At 42.4% G+C, this 18,143-nt stretch overlaps 1 protein-coding gene across 1 annotated transcript in view; it reads right to left on the bottom strand.

Moving 5' to 3' along the window:
* The window catches only part of MALRD1 (MAM and LDL receptor class A domain containing 1), a 516,028-nt gene that overhangs the window by 280,086 nt on the left and 217,799 nt on the right, over positions 1–18,143 (bottom strand). Inside the window, exon 25 of the mRNA XM_059729363.1 lies at positions 15,452–15,743. Within this exon, the coding sequence (XP_059585346.1) occupies positions 15,452–15,743 (292 nt within the window). The remainder of the gene's footprint in view (positions 1–15,451; positions 15,744–18,143) is intronic.

Here is an 18,143-nt window from a genome sequence, read left to right as displayed (position 1 = left end):
CATTAAGGTAAGAGGAACATAGAACATTTTATACAACCAACTCCTACATTTCTGTAAGATGAAAAAATATTATTGCTGCAGGTGTTGGGATATTGAGAAGTAGGTGGAAGAGGAGACAAAAGGTAAGTATGAGTGGAGAAAATGACAGGAAAAAATTATGTATTGAATTTTGGACTTGATCCACATAAAAATAAGTCATTGGTATAGTCCATCTGTCACTTCTGCATCTGGGGCAGGTGGATAATACTAACTGGGCATGTCTACATGAGAGGCTATGTTGCTGTAGTAACACGCTACAGTGATGTAGTGCTGGTGGGCACAAACCGTGATACTGCACTATGTCGCCATTGCAATGTTCTCCCTAGCTATAGTGTGTTGCTATGGTGATGTAGTGGCTAGAAGTAACTGTGCCACTGGCACAATGCAATAATGGCTGTTACGGCACCATCATTTAGTACTTCCTAAAGGAAGCAATAAATGACAGCGCAGTAACAATGGTGCCATAGGGGCACATATAGATGTGCTCACTGTAACCTGCTGCTCCCTTCATATAATGAATAGAGCATATGCAGCCTCACTCATTTTTCTCTTTCCACCTTTTCTTGAGGACATTTACTATGAATGTCGCTGTCTCAGTGGGCTATGACCGTAAAGTCTCTTTGTATGCATTTTGTGGAGCCTGGGCTTCCAGCAGAGCAGAAATGCACCATTTCCACTACTTTGAGTCATTTTTGCTTGTCGAAAACAATTAAGGCCCTTTGATCCTAGCACTCATGGTGTTGGTCTTTCTGTGCTATGGAATGCTCCAGACATTTTGACAGTGGGGCTGTCTTGTTACACTATATTTGTATGTTTTCTTTGTTTATCGCTGTGTTTATGCAATTACTCAACAGCAATGCAGACATGTATTATGACAGAGTTAATTATGTAAGGCTGCTTCTATTTGAGAAAAACAGCATTATACTATTTGAAAGATTTTTAAAACATCAAGAACAAAATAATTGAAGCTTAATGAAAATGAAGCTGTCTAGTAAAAAGCCCCAGATATCAAACTCAAAGCTGTCTGAAAAAACATACTAAAAAGTTTCCTGAAGATTCAAAACATATTGTTTAAAAGTACACGTTATTCTATTACAATGTATCATATGGAAGGAACTCAGCATGCAGTTAAATATTCTAACACTAAGTGTAAACTGAAATAAATCTTCAAAAGGCCATTGATAAAAATGTGCTCACTTGCAAAAAAGGATTTTTCTTTTTACATTGGCTGTAATGTCCAGCAAAGATGTGCTAAATGTAAAACAGGATTAGTACTAGTGAAACTTCCTCTGGATTCAAAGCAGTCACACTGATACAAGACTCCCTCACGTGCCCTGTGAGTATGTAATAATGTCTCTACAGGAATGATATTTATATTTCCATGAATCTCATTTGGAAAGGTGCGTCATATTGTAATATATATTTCTATCTACCTCTGTGTGTGAGATAATACTTATTATAAATAGTAAATATTTATGTTTGGTAGCAAACATAGGCCCCATTTGGTATTATACTGTACAAGGCCACAGCAATCCCTCTCTCAAAGGGCTTTTTGTTGCTGTTGTTTGGCTGTGTTTTTTGTCCTTGGGTTTCATATATAAATAAAATGAGGCAATTTATGGCTGGCCAGTGGAGGGTGCACAAGAGGTGGAAGGATACAAGGAGCCCTCACTTGCCCATTCATGCTGTGGCAGACTTCATTTGCAGCCTTTGTGGGGTACAGTGGAGGGAGTCAGGCAGTGCTGCTGGTGTTACTCATCACATTAAAAAAGGTTGGGCTGGGTAGAGAGATGGTCTTTTCATCTGACCTCTAGTGCTGACAGAGCTTATTAAGGGGGTGGTATTAATTCCACTTTATCAAAAAGGTAGCAATAAGATCTTTCTTCTGAGTGGGGTTCCCATGCACTGGTGAAAGCACCATGTGCCAGCATCAGAACAATTGTTGCAGCTGTCCTTCAAATAATGGTGTATCTTTTTGCCAATCCCAACAATTGATTGTCTCAAGGGATTGTTTCAATCATTTCATCCCAAGGGGGGATACAAATTAACACAAAGACTTTGATTATATAGAAAACATTATCATGAACGCAGTGCCTTATTCATTGATTTCACCATTTGTGGGGATCTCAAGAACATATCCCCTGCAAATGGCAAGGGTCACCTGTACTTTTGTTAACTTCAGTTTTCTAAAGCTTTTCTATTCAGACTTTCTTCCTGGATGAATCAGGTTTCCTGACTTCTTATATAACAGTGCAAAACATTTCCCTTATCAATGCATGCCTAAGTACTCAGGCATTTTTGGCACTGCTAACATATTTTGAGAGAGAGAGAAATGAATGCTGAGTATATACCACATCTCAAAGGACTCTAGCTGAAATTAATAATTTTCTACTGTCCAGCTCTCAAATCTCAATTCATTACGGAGCAAGCCATGCTCTGATTACACTGAATATCTGAAAACTTTTTGATTCTTATTTTACATTATTACATTTAATGTATTAGATCTGAGAAAGACTAAGTGCAGCATTTTCATTCTTCAGGCTATTTTATTTTTATAATGTCCTGTGTTTATATGTGTGTCTCTATAAATAGAGAGAACATTATGGCATGGTAGAATATGAAAGTTTTATTTGCCTGAGGCTGGGGTAACCACTCTACAGACAAATGATAAAACTATGCATGAATCATGGATGCAGTCCCAAAGAAGCCTTTACAGCACTCCACACTATCATTAATTCTCTACACATAACCTGGCTTTCAAGCCCATGCCATGCACACTAAGGCACGTGGCAGGTTACCCCAGGTTGGGTAGGGAAGGGTGGGGCCAGCAACTGTGCTGTCCCCAGCAGCCTTACCTGGGGTCTGGGGCCCTCCAGGAGCTGCAGCTCTGGTGCTCATGCAGTAGGGAACCTGGCTGGCAGCTGGAGTGTGGCTTCAGCTGACAACCTCTGCCCAGGAAAAAGCAAACTTGCTAAATGGGTACTTTGTGTCAGTTTTTCACCAGTCCCATTGGACGCCCCTACCCACTGCGGGACAGGGAAACCTGGGTGAGGGAGATTCCTTGCCCTCCATCAAAGCTGACCTCATGAAGGAACACCTTGGCAGGCTGGATACCTTCAAGTCAGCAAGACCTGATGGTTTACACCTGAGGGTACTCAAGGTGCTGGCGAGCATCATAGCTCAGCCCCTGGCACGGATCTTTGAGAACTCCTGGCGCTCTGGTGAAGTGCCCGAAGACTGGAATAAGGCCAATGTGGTGCCTATCTTCAAGAAAGGGAGGAAAGTGGATCCAGCAAACTACAGGACTATCAGCCTGACCTCTATCCTGGGGAAAGTCTTGGAAAAAATTATCAAGGAGGCCATCCTTAACAGACTAGCTGATGGCAACATCCTGAGCGATAGCCAGCATGGGTTTGTTGTGGGTAGGTCTTGCTTGACCAATCTCATTTTCTTTTATGACCAGGTGACCTATCACCTGGACAAAGGGGAAGAGATTGATGTCATATATCTCAGCTTTAAAAGAGCCTTCAATCTGGTATCCCATGATCACCTCTTGGGAAAACTGGCTAACTGTGGCCTCAACCTCACCATGATCCGCTGGCTGGGGAATTGGCTCTGCTGTAGGACACAGAGGGTGGTGGTTGATGGAAGTCAATCATCATGGTGTGCTGTGACCAGTGGGGTCCCCCAAGGCTCTGTCCTAGGGCCTATACTTTTTAACATCTTCATTAATGATGTAGACATTGGTGTCAGAAACGGGCTGGCCAAGTTCGCCGATTACACCAAACTCTGGGGTAAAACTTCCACACCTGAGGACAGGAGGGTGATCCAGGCAGATCTTGACAGGCTCATGAAATGGGCGGATGAGAACTTGATGGTGTTTAACACTGAAAAATGTAAGGTTCTCCACCTTGGGAGGAAAAACCTGTAGCATGCTTATAGGCTCAGCAGTGCTACGCTGACTAGCACTACAGACGAAAGGGATTTGGGGGTCATGACCGACCACAAGATGAACATGAGCCTTCAAGGTGATGCTGCAGCTAGTAAAGTGAGCAAAATGCTGGCTTGCATCCATAGATGCTTCTCAAGCAAATCCCAGGAGGTCATTCTCCCCTTGTACTTGGCCTTGGTGAGGCCGCAGCTGGAGTACTGCATCCAGTTTTGAGCTCCACAATTCAAAAAGGATGTGGAGAAGCTTGAGAGAGTGCAGAGGAGAGCCATGTGCATAATCAGAGGTCAGGAAAACAGACCTTATGATGAGAGGCTGAGAGTCATGGGACTCTTCAGCCTGGAAAAGAGCAGACTCAGAGGTGATCTGGTGGCCACCTAAAAATTTATCAGGGGCGCTCACCAGAATCTGGGGGAACATTTGTTCACCAGAGCACCCCAAGAGATGACAAGGTCGAACGGTCACAAACTCCTCCATGACCATTTCAGGCTGAACATAAGGAAGAACTTTAATGTCTGAGCCCCCAAGGTTTGGAATAGACTGCCACCGGAGGTGGTTCAAGCACCCACTCTGAATGCCTTCAAGAGACATTTGGATGTTTATCTTGCTGGGATCCTATGACCCCAACTGACTTCCTGCCCCTGGGGCAGGGGGCTGGACTCAATGTTCCTCCGGGGTCCCTTCCAATCCTAGTGCCTATGAAATCTATGAATTTTTTCTCTTTAAAAAGTAGAAACTGTAAATGCCAGTACTTTGTACCTCGCAAACAAAGATGAGAAGTTTCCTAGGTATGGAAATTTAACTGCTTTTCAGTCTTTTTAAAAAGCCCAGTACACCTGGAATGAATTGGGTGGATCAAAAAATAGATATTTTTAAACAGATGCCACAGAGGAAACCAGCCTACTGTGATAAGACTTAGGTAAAACTATTGGAAAATGCATGAGTGTCTAAAAGTATAAAATCCAGCTAGTGCTATCCAGCTTGCCTCTGTCAGTTTTCCCCTCAGTACAAGAGATTGTCTTCAAAACACCTGTACAAGTTATTATATGAATGGCTGAGCTTATAAGCCATCTGAGATCACTTACATGGAAGACTATTAAGGTTTTGCTGTGAAGCTACTAAAGCAACCCGTACAGCTTACAGTACCTCCACATCCTACAGTCCTTCCATATTCTACTGTTTTTCTGCAAAATATGATTTCCTACACCAGATGACACATTGATGGTTATGCCTCTCCCCAAAAATAGAACCTAGTTCTGTGTATGCAGTTAGGATCTTTGAACTCACTGAATCTTAATTCTGCCTCTGCCACTGATTCATTAATTGGGCAAGTCACTTAAGCTCTAAATTCTTTCCATTGAAAAATAAGAAAAGGAATATTTAGCTACCTTCTTAACAGACTGATGCTGCACTGAGTGTGTGAGCACCTTCACAGATATAGGAACACATCACCTAAGGAGCCTTAATCTGGAAGCCTGATACTGCAATTTTGTGAACAGACAGAAATTGCAAATGACAATAAAATCATGCAAGTCAAACTGCAACTTGGGAACAGTCACACAGTGGATACCTACAATCTATTTGTACCTGTCAGTTACACTTGCATAATTTTAGGTATAAATGGAAATGGTGGTACAATTTTGGAGATTTTTTCCCATTCAAAACTGGTTCAACATTTGCCAAGTATTTATTATTATTTTGTGTATTATGCATTCTCTTTCAAATGGTGGTTAAGGCTGGATGCTTCAGAGAAAGACAAAATCCTTCTGTAATGCAATTAGTTGTGCACAGGGAGAAATCTTTTTCCTGTCTCCAGCTGGAGATCATTTTATGCACTGAAGCATGAGAAACAATCACTTTTGTAATTGTATCTTAGTTAGCTTAAATGCAGAGGTTAGTCTTATTTATGTGCATCTAAATCTATTTTTTTTTTAATCTTACTGTAGTAATCAGACACATCAGAGTACTCACTGAGAATGTCTACAGTACTTGGGGAAAAGAAGGTTAAGGACTATATTTCAGCTAACAAGAATCTAGGAAATCAAAGTCAGCCTCTGGCTCATAATTTTACTCTCCTCTTGCTTTCCTTTATTTTAACTCTGAATGTATTTCTGAATACTGTAAACACATTTTGTTATAGCTTTGTATCGTATGAAAGGTTCTACAGTCACCTCCTTTGAAGTGGGAATTGTGGTTTTCTCTGTTTAAAAATTGCAAATACTCTCATAAACTCCCCAAAATTCACTTTTTTTTCCTGTGATTAAAATGAAATGCCACTCTATATATATATATATATATATATAAATATATAAATAAATATATATATATAAATAAAGTACCAGTTAAACAAAATGTTTTATTGATACATTTATAATTTTAAAGCAATTTGGAAGCCTACCAGTGCTTTAATCACTATAATAAAATAAATTCTAAATACATATACATTTTGGACTTTGATTTTGGGTTTTCTATCATGGAAAATCAGAGCTCCCCACACTTTCTTTGCTCACCAGGATGCGGGTCCAGCTGCAGCTGCACCCCCCCTGTCCCCGCTTTGTGGTGCTGAGTAGCCATGACAGGACAGTGCTCTCTGCCCATGCTATTGTTCCTCACTTCCAAACCACAGCCCCTCAGACTTGCCCATGCCCCTCACTCCCCACTAACAGCCCCACAGCCCTGCCATTGCCCTTCACTCCCCAGCAACATCCCCTCATCCCCCTAGTCCTACTGGTGTCCCTCTCTCACAACCTGCTGCCCCCCCAGCCCTGCTGTCAGAGGCCCCCAGCTGCCAGGGCTCTGTGACCTAGGACCTGGGTCTGCAGCCCTCTGCCCCCAAGCCCCCAGGGCATCACCCAAGCCCTGGCTGCCACCCACGGGAGGCAGCAGCTGCTGGGACCAGAGTAGAGCATGGAGCCTGGCTCCCTATCCCCCACTGGTAGTACAGCTGGAGTGGAACCTATGGCGGGCTGGATGCAGGTTGCCTGCTGCAGGGTTCGGGCTCCCTGCCCTGCTGCCCTCCCCCCTAGGGGCCTCTGTGGCCCAGCAGGTGGGACTGGACTTGGGAGGGCAAACCAGGGCAGGGAGCCTTTGTGCCACCACTGGGAGCCCTGTGCCACTATGGCAATGTACTCCCTGCACACCCAGCAGCAGTGGGGAGCACAATTCTGTAAACCTCCTCACTATTGCTCTCATCAGCCATGCTCAGATCATGACTCCAGCTGTGAGTCATGGGTCACATGCTTGATACTATACCATGCGAGATCATAGGTTGGATCCCCCTATGGTAGAATGAGAGAATTCCAGCTCCTAGGCATGTGCTAAAGACAACCTTATTGCCCTTGGCCAGAACCAATCCTCTTTGGGAAGGGCTGAAATATCTCCAGAATATTACTTTGTTATCAAAAGCAGTATTTTTAAACTTCAAACCGTGCCAGCAAATAATGCCAGAAAGTCCCCCTGAGAAGTAACATGTACACGGTAGCATAACTAGGGCAGGATGACTGGGTCAGCCAACCTGAGTGCCAAATTGAGCTGAAAAAATATCAGCTGCTGCCCGAGCTGTATAATTGTGTCAGTGCTAGCTGCAAGTTACTGATGCCCCTATGCATCCTGCTGCTGCAGGAGCTGGGCTGCTTTGTTATGCCTCTGCATGTACACATTTTCCTTCAATAATCTAATACCTCAAGGTCTTAGGCATTGTATTAAGGATGTAGAAAAATGGAGACTCCAGAGGTCAGTGTAGATGATAAAGGAGTTGGAATGTAAGCTGTATGAGAAAAGGCTAAGGAAACAGGCATACTTTGGTTCAGAGGAAAGTACATTTAAAGTGAAACATGATAGCAACTTTCTAATATCAGAAAGACGGGTGCAAAGGAGAGAGAGAGAAAAAAATCTTCTTTGACAAGGCTAAGACAAGAGTCAATGGGCTTAAATGACAGTAAACCACATACAAATTCAATCTGAGGAAAAACTCTCAAACTGAGAACAGTGGGACAGTGGAGCAGGCTGCCTAGAGAACTTGTGGAATCTCACTTACTGGGGATTATCTAGAAGAGGCACTTATCTGGTGTGATTTAGGAACAGTAAATCCAGCATTTATGCAGGGGAGGAAGTTGGACTAGATGACCCTTGAGGTTCCTTTCCACGACTTTGAAAACCACACTGCCTCTGCTAGTGAAATACACACCACTGGAGAGCAGTGGTTACTGAACCTCCAAAATGGGATGGAGAGCAGAGCATAGTCAAGAATGGGAAAAACCATGACACTCTCAATACCATTTAGCTTGCTAGACACACATGAGAAAATAAGCTGTGCCAAACAAAAGGGTGAACTTTTATACCTCCTCTCATACCTTTATTCTGTAAAGTGGAGCAGAGGAAGAATTGTAACTCTGAGTCACAGTTATTTTTCAGAAGGGTTTTTGTAACACAGCATATATAGGCCAGGTAGAGACATTATACTTTTACCAGTATAAGTGACTGGAAACGGGTCTAGACTTGTAACAGAACAGAAGTTTGGCACACATAGACTAGTTTAAAAGTGGTTGGACCTAGTCTAAGATTTGCCCCACCAACCAAAGGGGAAATGTGTGTTCTGTTCACAGCTGATCTAAACTATGCTGCTTACAGAAACTTAGATAATTTCCACCCCAGGCTTTTTGAATGTCTATACCCAGCCTTAGAATCTAGTCCACAGTGAAGAAAGGCATAGTAAGAGAGGTAAATACTTGTGTCAGAACAGACCTTCCTTGTGCCTTCCTGCACATGCTACCACTGCAGAAAAGGCAGAACACCGGATATTATCGTATACATGACTATTCATACAGTGAGAAGTTGATAAGCATAACCCTGAAATGAGGCTTTATTGTTTCTGAGACTCAATATTCTAAGCAGCTCTCATCAGCTTGCCAGTCTAGTGTTGTTGCTAAGCAGCATCATGCAGACAGGCAGTTAGTCAGCAGTCCATGACAAGGCTAACTTTCAAAATGATTTTTTTTGAGTTCTCAAGCTCTCTCCTAAACTCTTTAAATATTACTGCACGTTTGTCCAAAGGGAAGAAACAGGAAATACACATTTTAAATGTTTAGAACCTCACTGCTTTGTTGTAGAATTGTACAGCTGTTCTCTTTTAGAGTCAACATCTGTGACTGCTGCCTGTAAAGATATTAACATAATACCATTTATTCTATTCTATTCAGGTTCCTATATCCTAATGATTATTATAGCATCCAACTGGTTCATAGGAATTGCAAATCCAGAACATTTCAGCACACTGTGTGTTCCACCATGTCGTATTTATTATTTATCAGCATCATGAGACTATCTTAGGGTATCTGAAATTTAATGATTTCATTTAAGAAAGGAATATTAAAAAAAAGAATGATCTCAATATTTCTTCAAGGTTCTTTTACTATATTTGAAGGGGAAATGTTTTCAGCTGATAGAAGGACTTGAGAACAGTGAGTAATTTGCAGATGAATGACCAAACCTGGCAAAGGTATAGTAGAAAAGGACAACCAAAGATAATAAAAAGTCCGTTTACAAATATATAGGGAGGATGAAGACTCTTTGAGAAGATCATGAAGGGGCACATCTGTGATGGGCTGGCATCAGGGATGATGCTCAAGGGCAACCAGAACGGGTTCATTAGGGGCAGGTCATGTCAGACCAACCTGATTGCCTTTTACGATCAGGTCACAAAAGCATTGGATGCAGGTGTCGCCGTGGATGTAGTCTTTCTGGACTTCAGCAAGGCCTTTGACACTGTCAACCACCCCATCCTCATTAAAAAACTAGGCGACTGTGGCATCGATGCCTACACAGTCAGATGGATTGCAAATTGGCTGAAGGGTCGTACGCAGAGGGTGGTGGTGGACGGGTCATATTCAACCTGGGGGGAAGTGGGCAGCGGAGTCCCCCAGGGCTTGGTCCTTGGGCCTGCACTGTTCAATTTCTTTATCAGTGATTTGGACGATGGGGTGAAAAGCAACCTGTTCAAATTTGCTGATGATACCAAAATTTGGGGTGAGGTGGGCACACTAGTAGGGAGGGAAAGACTGCAGAAAGACCTGGATAGGTTGAAGGGGTGGGCTAACAAAAACAGGATGCATTTCAATACGGATAAGTGCAGGGTGCTGCACTTGGGCAGTAGTAACCAGCAGCATACTTATAAGATGGGAAACTCCCTTCTTGAGAGCATGGAGGCAGAAAGGGATCTTGGAGTCATCATCGACTCCAAGATGAACATGGGCCGACAATGCGAGGTCATGGTCAGCAGGGCTAACCCGACCTTATCGTGCATCCACGGGTGCATCTCAAGTAGGTCCAAGGAGGTGATCATCCCCCTCTATGCAACACTGGTCAGGCCACAGCTGGAGTACTGTGTCCAGTTTTGGGCACCCCACTTCAAAACGGATGTGGCCAACATTGAGAGGGTCCAGAGGAGGGCCACCCACATGATGCGGGGACAGCAGGGCAGACCCTACAATGAGAGGCTATGGGACCTGAACCTGTTCAGCCTTCACAAGAGAAGGCTGAGGGGGGACCTGGTGACCATCTATAAACTCACTAGGGGGGACCAGAAGGGTTTGGGGGAGACCTTGTTTCCCCTAGCACCCCCCGGGATAACAAGGAATAACGGCCACAAGTCGTTGGAGAGTAGGTTTAGATTAGACACCCGTTAAGAACTACTTCACAGTTAGGGCGGCTAGGGTCTGGAACCAACTTCCAAGGGAAGTGGTGCTGGCTCCTACCCTGGGGGGTTTTAAGAAGCGGCTTAATGCCTACCTGGCTGGGATCATTTGAGCCCAGTTTCCCTCCTGCCCAGGCAGGGGGCCGGACTTGGAGATCTACAAGGTCCCTTCCGACCCTACTTCTATGAGTCTATGATTCTATGAACCATGGATTTATACCATTACAATTTGCCATTTCACTAGTAACTCCAGAGAATGAGAAACAACCATGTCAGTCAGGACATCATAATCTGTTTACCAGCATTATTCCCATTTGTGTTTGAATCCTAAAATGTAGTCAAAGATGGCAACACAATCAGAGATACATTTGGAGTGAGAACAAATACAAATAAGCACAGTGACATGATCTGCCTGATTCTTTTTTATGTCATATTGAAGCATATATCTGGATGAAAAAAAACTGCATCAACATCAGTCCTACTTTGTCAAAGAGAATATATGAAAAGTACAGGGCCTGGTCCTCTTTGTTGGTAATGCCAACCTTGCTAGCCAAACCCCTCTCATTAAATGGCAAGGAACAAGCAACCAGATATCTGCTGGCCACATAACTATGTTCTGAGGAGTCTTTATAAAATGTAACCATAATCTATTTGAAACCAAGACTAAATGCTTTGGTTTCTCTTTATCCTCCTTGCACAATTCTGTGTGCTATTTTGTCTTCCCATACCACAGAGAGATCAAAGGATCCCTTAATCCAAGAAAATATTGTTTAATAGTAGCTCCAGCCTGGAATCTTTGAAAACCAACTTATCCCTGGTTAAGACAAACAAAAATTATTTAGCTGGGTCAGGACAAATAGACTTATGTAGACACTATATAATTTGGACACCAATAAAATACTCATACCTTCACTTTAAAAGTGCTGTGAATCTGTAAAGTTCCACACATTACATCTAGGACATACTACTTCAAGGAACAGGTCCCTTGTGACTGTTTCTGAGGCCCATACAGCTTTTTAATAGGGTTTTTTTTTGTTCAAAAGGCTATTCAGAACATTTTTTACAATCAAAACCATAGCTTTTAAAGTTTGAAATGTTGCCACAGGGACTCTCACCTACTGTTAGGTCAAGCAAGTCCAAAAACATCAGGCAGTGAAGAAATAGAAACCTCAGCAATTGCACAATGTAGCAGGCACAATAATGTAATATTTTACTTCACAAGTATTGATCTTGTCTATAATGAGGGCCAGAAAATGATTATGAGAAATGAGGAATGGACAGTATTGTAAGGATATGAGGGATTATGAAGGATGTACTTCAGCCAAAAATAGAAGTGATTTTCAAATCTAATCAGGCTTCACAATGAGCTTAGAATCAGACCCCAGCTCAGATGGATTCAATGCCGAAGAGTATCTCATGTAAAGTAATTGATTCATACTCCCATGCCCCGGTCAGGTGGGGAAATACTAGCTTCATTTTATTGTTAGGGAAAGGAAGCAAAGAGATGAATGCAAGGATTCAAATTTGGTCTTTAAATAATGCAATGCCTAGGATTTGCTCTGGAATACAATTCAAGTTGACAATATTAGGCAGCTAGAATCCCTATGCTGTTAATGGAGAGACTTTGGAATCATGAGAAAGCAATGCAGGTTTAAGAGCTTAAAGTACTCTACATACAGATTGGAGAGCATTAAATGCTTCCAAGAAGATTGTGTATGGAGCTCTCTAGATGGAAAATATATATCTCTCTATATATATTTTAGGGGGCTGGATTTATTTTTAAGTATTAAATTTGTGATTTGATAAGTTGGATTAATTAATAAATATAGTTAAAAATTAAATGATTGTGCAAGGAAACTGAATACAGTACCTCACTAAAGAGTGATAAAACATATATAAATAATAATGGTCCAATAAACAAAACTTTACATCTTCTAGCTCTGTGACCATTTACTTTGTTATTGACTTTACATCAGCTTTCATAGAAAATCCTCTGGAATAATAGTAAACATCAACCAACCCATTATCTTACTATATATCATATCTATTACTGGTCTGTGAAACAACTTCCAGTCATTGTTGAGACCAGTTACGTATCATCATGCCTACAAAATCAGTGGCTAGTGACAGGAACTAAGCCATATATATCAGGAATGGAATTACAGGAAGGTAAAATTAGGGCTCACTAGAGTAGGGGTGGGCAAAATGGTGGATCCAGCTGGACACCAGACTCCATTTCCCAGCAGCCCCTGTCCACATGGCTGGGGCTGGTTTCCGTGGAGATCCCAGCAGCAGCTGCACTGTGATAGCACGGAGGCTGGGGTTTCCATGGAGACTGGCCCCAGCAGAGCTGGCAGGGCATGCAGCAGGGTGCGGAGCTGCTCCAGGGCCAGGCTGGGATTTTGCAGCGGTGACAGCATGATGCAGAGCAACAATCTGCAGCCTACGTGCCCTGGGCAGAGGTGTGTAGGTCATGGATTGCAGCTCTGCTCCAGCTCTTTACAGCAGTGACAGGGTGATCTGGAGCCGGGGCAGAGCCATGATCCACTGCCCGCACACCCCTGCCTGGAGCATGCAGGCTGCAAATTGCAGCTCTGCCTTGGCTCTCAATCACAATGTCACTTCCACAAGATCTCAGCCAGGGTCCAGAGCAGTTCTGTGCCCTGCCACATGCCCTGCCAGCAGGGGTGGTGCGAGGGGAGTATAGCCACCTCAAAATTCCCTATTGCCACCCTTCCCAGTGGTGCTGCCACTGCCTGCCCCACACAGGTGGCAGCAGCAGAGCCCGCCTGTCTCCTGCCTGCAGCACAGACCTCCCCCACCAGGAAGAGGCTTACACTGCTGCTACCTGCCAGTGCTGCTAGGGCCAGTTTCTATGAAAACCAATGGAAACTGGTGTCAGCCACATGGACAGGGGCTGTTGGGAATGGAGTCTACTGCCAGTTGGATCCAGCCCATGGGCTGGACTTTGCCCGCTCTTGCACTAGAGAATAGAGTCAAAGAATGGTATTATATCATATCATATAGTCCTTTAGTTCAACCACTGCACAGATGAAGGATTCACTATTCCAAACTGTCCTAGATGAATGACTTTCCAGCCTGTCAATGAAATCTTCTAGTGAAGGAGTTTCCACAGTTTCTCCAGTCTGCTTGCTCCATTGTTCTACTCTTCTTACACTTATGAAGTTCAGACCACAGTCAAGACAACAAGATGTTTCACAGGAACTGCCAAGGATCGACAATTTTCTTTTTTATTTTTCATTGGATTGAAAACATTTTTTTATAAAAATGGAATAGCATATCAGTGTCTAATTTCACGTAAATTCTGAGACGTTTAATTTGGGAAGAGGTGTGCATTCATTTGTCCATCCAGTTAAGATATTGGCTTGGGATGGGGGGAATTCAGGTTCCTGATTTGGAATGGAAGATTTGTATCCCAGATTGCTCAGATTCAAAACGGTGGCTTGAACTTCAAATCTTCCTTCATCCTAAGCCAGGACCTTAACCACTTGGCTTCAGAGTGGGAGCATCTCAAACAGCATATTTCAGCAAGAAATCACTAAGTTGATAATATCTGACCAAGTCTAGTCAGATTCTTTTTTGGAAGATTTTTGTTGTTGCTTTTTTCAATAAATTAGAAAGAAAAATATGTCTCTACACTGAAAAGAAGAAATAGGAAAGTGAAATCAAATAATCAATTAGAGAAATATTATTCTCCCCCTGAAAAAGTACAAAGTTCTTACCACAGACAAAGCTAGACTGCTTTGAACTATTTTTGTCATAAAGCTTAAGCAGCTACATAATCTGATGGTAAATCCCATCCTTATGGAAAAAAACAAACAAAAGATCAACAACAAAATAAAAATTACAGCTTCCTGAATCCCACAGCCTTCTATGAACAAAGGAAAAGAGAAAGAGGGAAATAACAGGCTCCCAATTAAATGGAAATCAATTACAAATGCCTCCTTCAAAAGGCAAAAAATCCTGACTGTACTACATTGGCCTCAAGCCATGGCAGAAATGCCAAGATGTCAGTGAGAATTGAATATTATATGAATATGCAATACACAAAATCTCACACACAGAGTAGCAGATCTTAGCTTCTAAAAGCAGTCTTATAAGCGGGAAGAGCTTTTACAGACTCATTGCTTCCAAATCTCTCACACTCAGAGTGAATGGAAAATAAATTTTATTGTGTGAATGTTAAATCCCAGCCTAAACTAGAAGCTGCGAGTAATTTGGTGGCTTGTTAACTGCAGTTGGAGCCTGAGGGATTATTGGGGGCATGTGCTAGAATGGCAGTTCTGTCATCCTTTCAGCAACTCTGGCAACTAGTGTAGAGGCAGGGAAGGGGTATTCTCGTCTTCTGCCTATCCCTCATGCATCTTTTGTGTCCACTGAGGTGTTAGCAGGGACCAGTGCCCATGCTGCACACTGGGATTGAGCCCAATCTTTTCATGTGGGCTCTAACAACAAAATTCCTCCTTTGCCTCTTTACACTTGATTTTACAAACTAATTGTTCCACTAAATTAAACAGGACTGAGAACACACGCTTAGCCCAGTTCCTGCAGATTCATTGACTCCTTGCCTAGACAGTATGTTTGCAAAACACTTTGGTTACATGCCAGAAGCTACTTCTGACATTCTTTTTTTTAAAACAAAAGTTTGCAAGATATGTTACTTTAAGATACTTTTAAAAAATGCAAACAAGATTCTTTCTAGTTTTTCCAATTTGAGCTGCAACACTGTTAAACATATAATGGGAATGTACCTGTTGGAGGTAGTGCTGAAGGTTCTTCTAGTGAGACATCTGTTGATGGCAAGCATTCCTTGGTGAATGTGATGTCATCGAGTGCTATGTCACCCTTGGGGCCTTTCCCAACATGTCCTTCAAAGGTAACCTGAAAGTCTTCATCTGCATCCAGGCCCAATATATGTCTCTGCCAGTAATTCCCTTGGTTTCCAGTCAGGTTGAGGAGGACTTTTTCTTGCCCTGAGGATGTCACTTGATAGACAATTAAAGAACCAATGCTGGCTCCATACATGTGGTAATAAAAGAGTATCTGTAACAAAGAGTAACAATGTTAAGTGTACAATAAGGTGAATTAAACATACTTTAACATGAGAGCAACCCCATACTTTCAATACAGTAAAATCCTCAGCACTTGGAATAGCACTGGCATTATTGACTTATCCGTTATCCAGTGTTTATTAAAACAAAAGGAAAAAAGATTATTGAAAACAATTTTTATAACTATTCATAGATTTAAACATATTACCGTCAGAAGGGACCTCAGCAGATCATTGAGTCCAACCCCCTGCCCTGGGCAGGAAAGAGCGCTGGGGTCAGACAACCCCAGCCAGGTGCTTGTCTGGTCTCCTCTTAAAGACCCCCAAGATAAGGGAGAGCACCACCTCTCTTGGAAGCCCATTCCAGATTCTGGCATCCCTTACCATAAAGAAGTTCTTCCTGATGTCTAACTTGAATCTGCTCTCTGTCAGTTTGTGGCCATTATTTCTAGTTACTCCAAGGGGTGCCCTGGTAAACAGAGCATCTCCTATCCCTTACTGTCCCCCCACAGTGAATTTCTGGACAGCCACAAGATCACCTCTCAACTTTCTCTTGCAGAGGCTGAAGAGATTCAGGTCCCTTAATCTCTCCTAGTAGGGCCTTACCTTCGGACCCCTAACCATATGAGTGGCCATCCTCTGAATTCTCTCAAGGTTATCCACAACCCTCTAAATAAACTAATAAAAGATATTTAGGAGACAAATTTTCAGTGCCTATACAGTTGGTATTAAAACTGTTTTGGGCAATATCACATTTATACTTGAACTGTGAAACTTTTATATTTAAACATAAAAAACAGAAGCTAGGAACAATGCATAAGCTATGCCATTTAGTAGTGGGGAAAATGTTATTCCTATGACTTTAAACTGGCTCATGAAGATACTGACATTAGAACATGAGAAGATCATGAAAAAAAGATCTTCCCTAACCTTAGAAGAAGGTTTCACAGCTGGCTTGCTATTACAGAGATGACAAAGATAAATAGAAGGGGGTAGATTTTCCTGGTTGAGATGGCTAGAGGGGGGAAGCAGAATAATAAACAGAATATTAAATACAAGGAAAATGGTGAAGTAGGAAAGTAGTAAACACACTACAAGAAAGAAACACCGAACAACAGGTGGTATCACCTCTTGTTTCTCATAAATTATTTAAAATGAAATATTGATATAGGAATTATCATATTGACTTAAATTGCACTCATCCACATCCTCCCATACGTTGTCTTCGACAATGTTTAATACATGTTTCAAGGGATGATGTAAACCCACACAAAAACTGCCTAATATATTCATAGTGCAAGTCTCTCCTAATTTTAAGCATCTGGCTAAAGTCCTGAAGAAAGAAAACTGATAACCACAATTCTATTCCAGCTATATTAATGAGAGTGAAGATATTTTTATTTCTTTAAAAAAAATACACATTTTTTTGCTCAATATCATCTTGTGGAAGAAAGTTGTATAGGTTTTAAATATATTTTGCATTACATAAATTAGTATTTATCAATTTTTGCCTTTTTAATATTACCGGGTTTCCCCTTGCTCCTGAGCTGCACGGTTAATAGATACTCTATCTCACTAATTATTTTATACTTGTATAGTGTAACTCTTATTTATCTACTCTTCAAATATTTTTGACTGCATAGAGGCCAAGCTTCTTCAACAGAAGTGGGGAATACTAGCATTCAGCCTATTCCATAGCTTTAGGAGATAGGGTATTCTCCTAGGAAATGACAGGTGTGAATTTGAACCATTTCAGGCTGAGGGGCACATATGACCCAGGTTGTCCACTTCCTTAGTGATGCCTCTATCTACTAATTCGAAAGGAAAGCCATGGTACTATTACCATTAACCATTACTTATTAGAGTTGTGCAAAATTTCACCAGCTGTTTCGTTTCAACACTGTTTTGACTCATTTCGAGCTTGAAACAATGAAATCAAAATGAAACAAAAGTCTTCAAAACAGCCTCAAAACAAAACAAAGGCAGTCAAAACATTTTGAAAGTTTCAAAACGTTTCAAGTTTCGAAGAAGTCAGCTAGGTGGTGAGAAACAGGGGAGAACCAGGGCTGTGTTCCTAGCAGCTTCACAGCTCCATGTGGCTCAGCCCAGCGGGAAGCGCAGCCCTGGCTCTCCCTGCTTCCCGCAGCCGGGCTGTGCTCAGTGGGGCTGGCGGAGCTGATGCACAATGCCAGTTTTGCCCACCTCCCACCACTGGGCTGCACTCAGACTGGCTCTGCCAACCCCACGGAGCTCGGCTCAGTGGCAGAAGGCAGGCAGAGCCAGTTCCCCTCCCCAGCGCTGCAATTGGGCTGGGGAAGGGAGCTCAGCCCAGTTGAGTTCCCCTCCCCAGCACTGTGATCGGTTCCCCAGCCCAACCATAGGGCTGGGGAAGG

Source organism: Alligator mississippiensis, chromosome 5, assembly GCF_030867095.1.
Source record: "Alligator mississippiensis isolate rAllMis1 chromosome 5, rAllMis1, whole genome shotgun sequence".
In the NCBI taxonomy this organism is placed as follows: Eukaryota; Metazoa; Chordata; order Crocodylia; family Alligatoridae; genus Alligator; species Alligator mississippiensis.
Note: the sequence above shows the minus strand (reverse complement) of the source record. Positions and strands in the feature narration are given on the sequence as shown.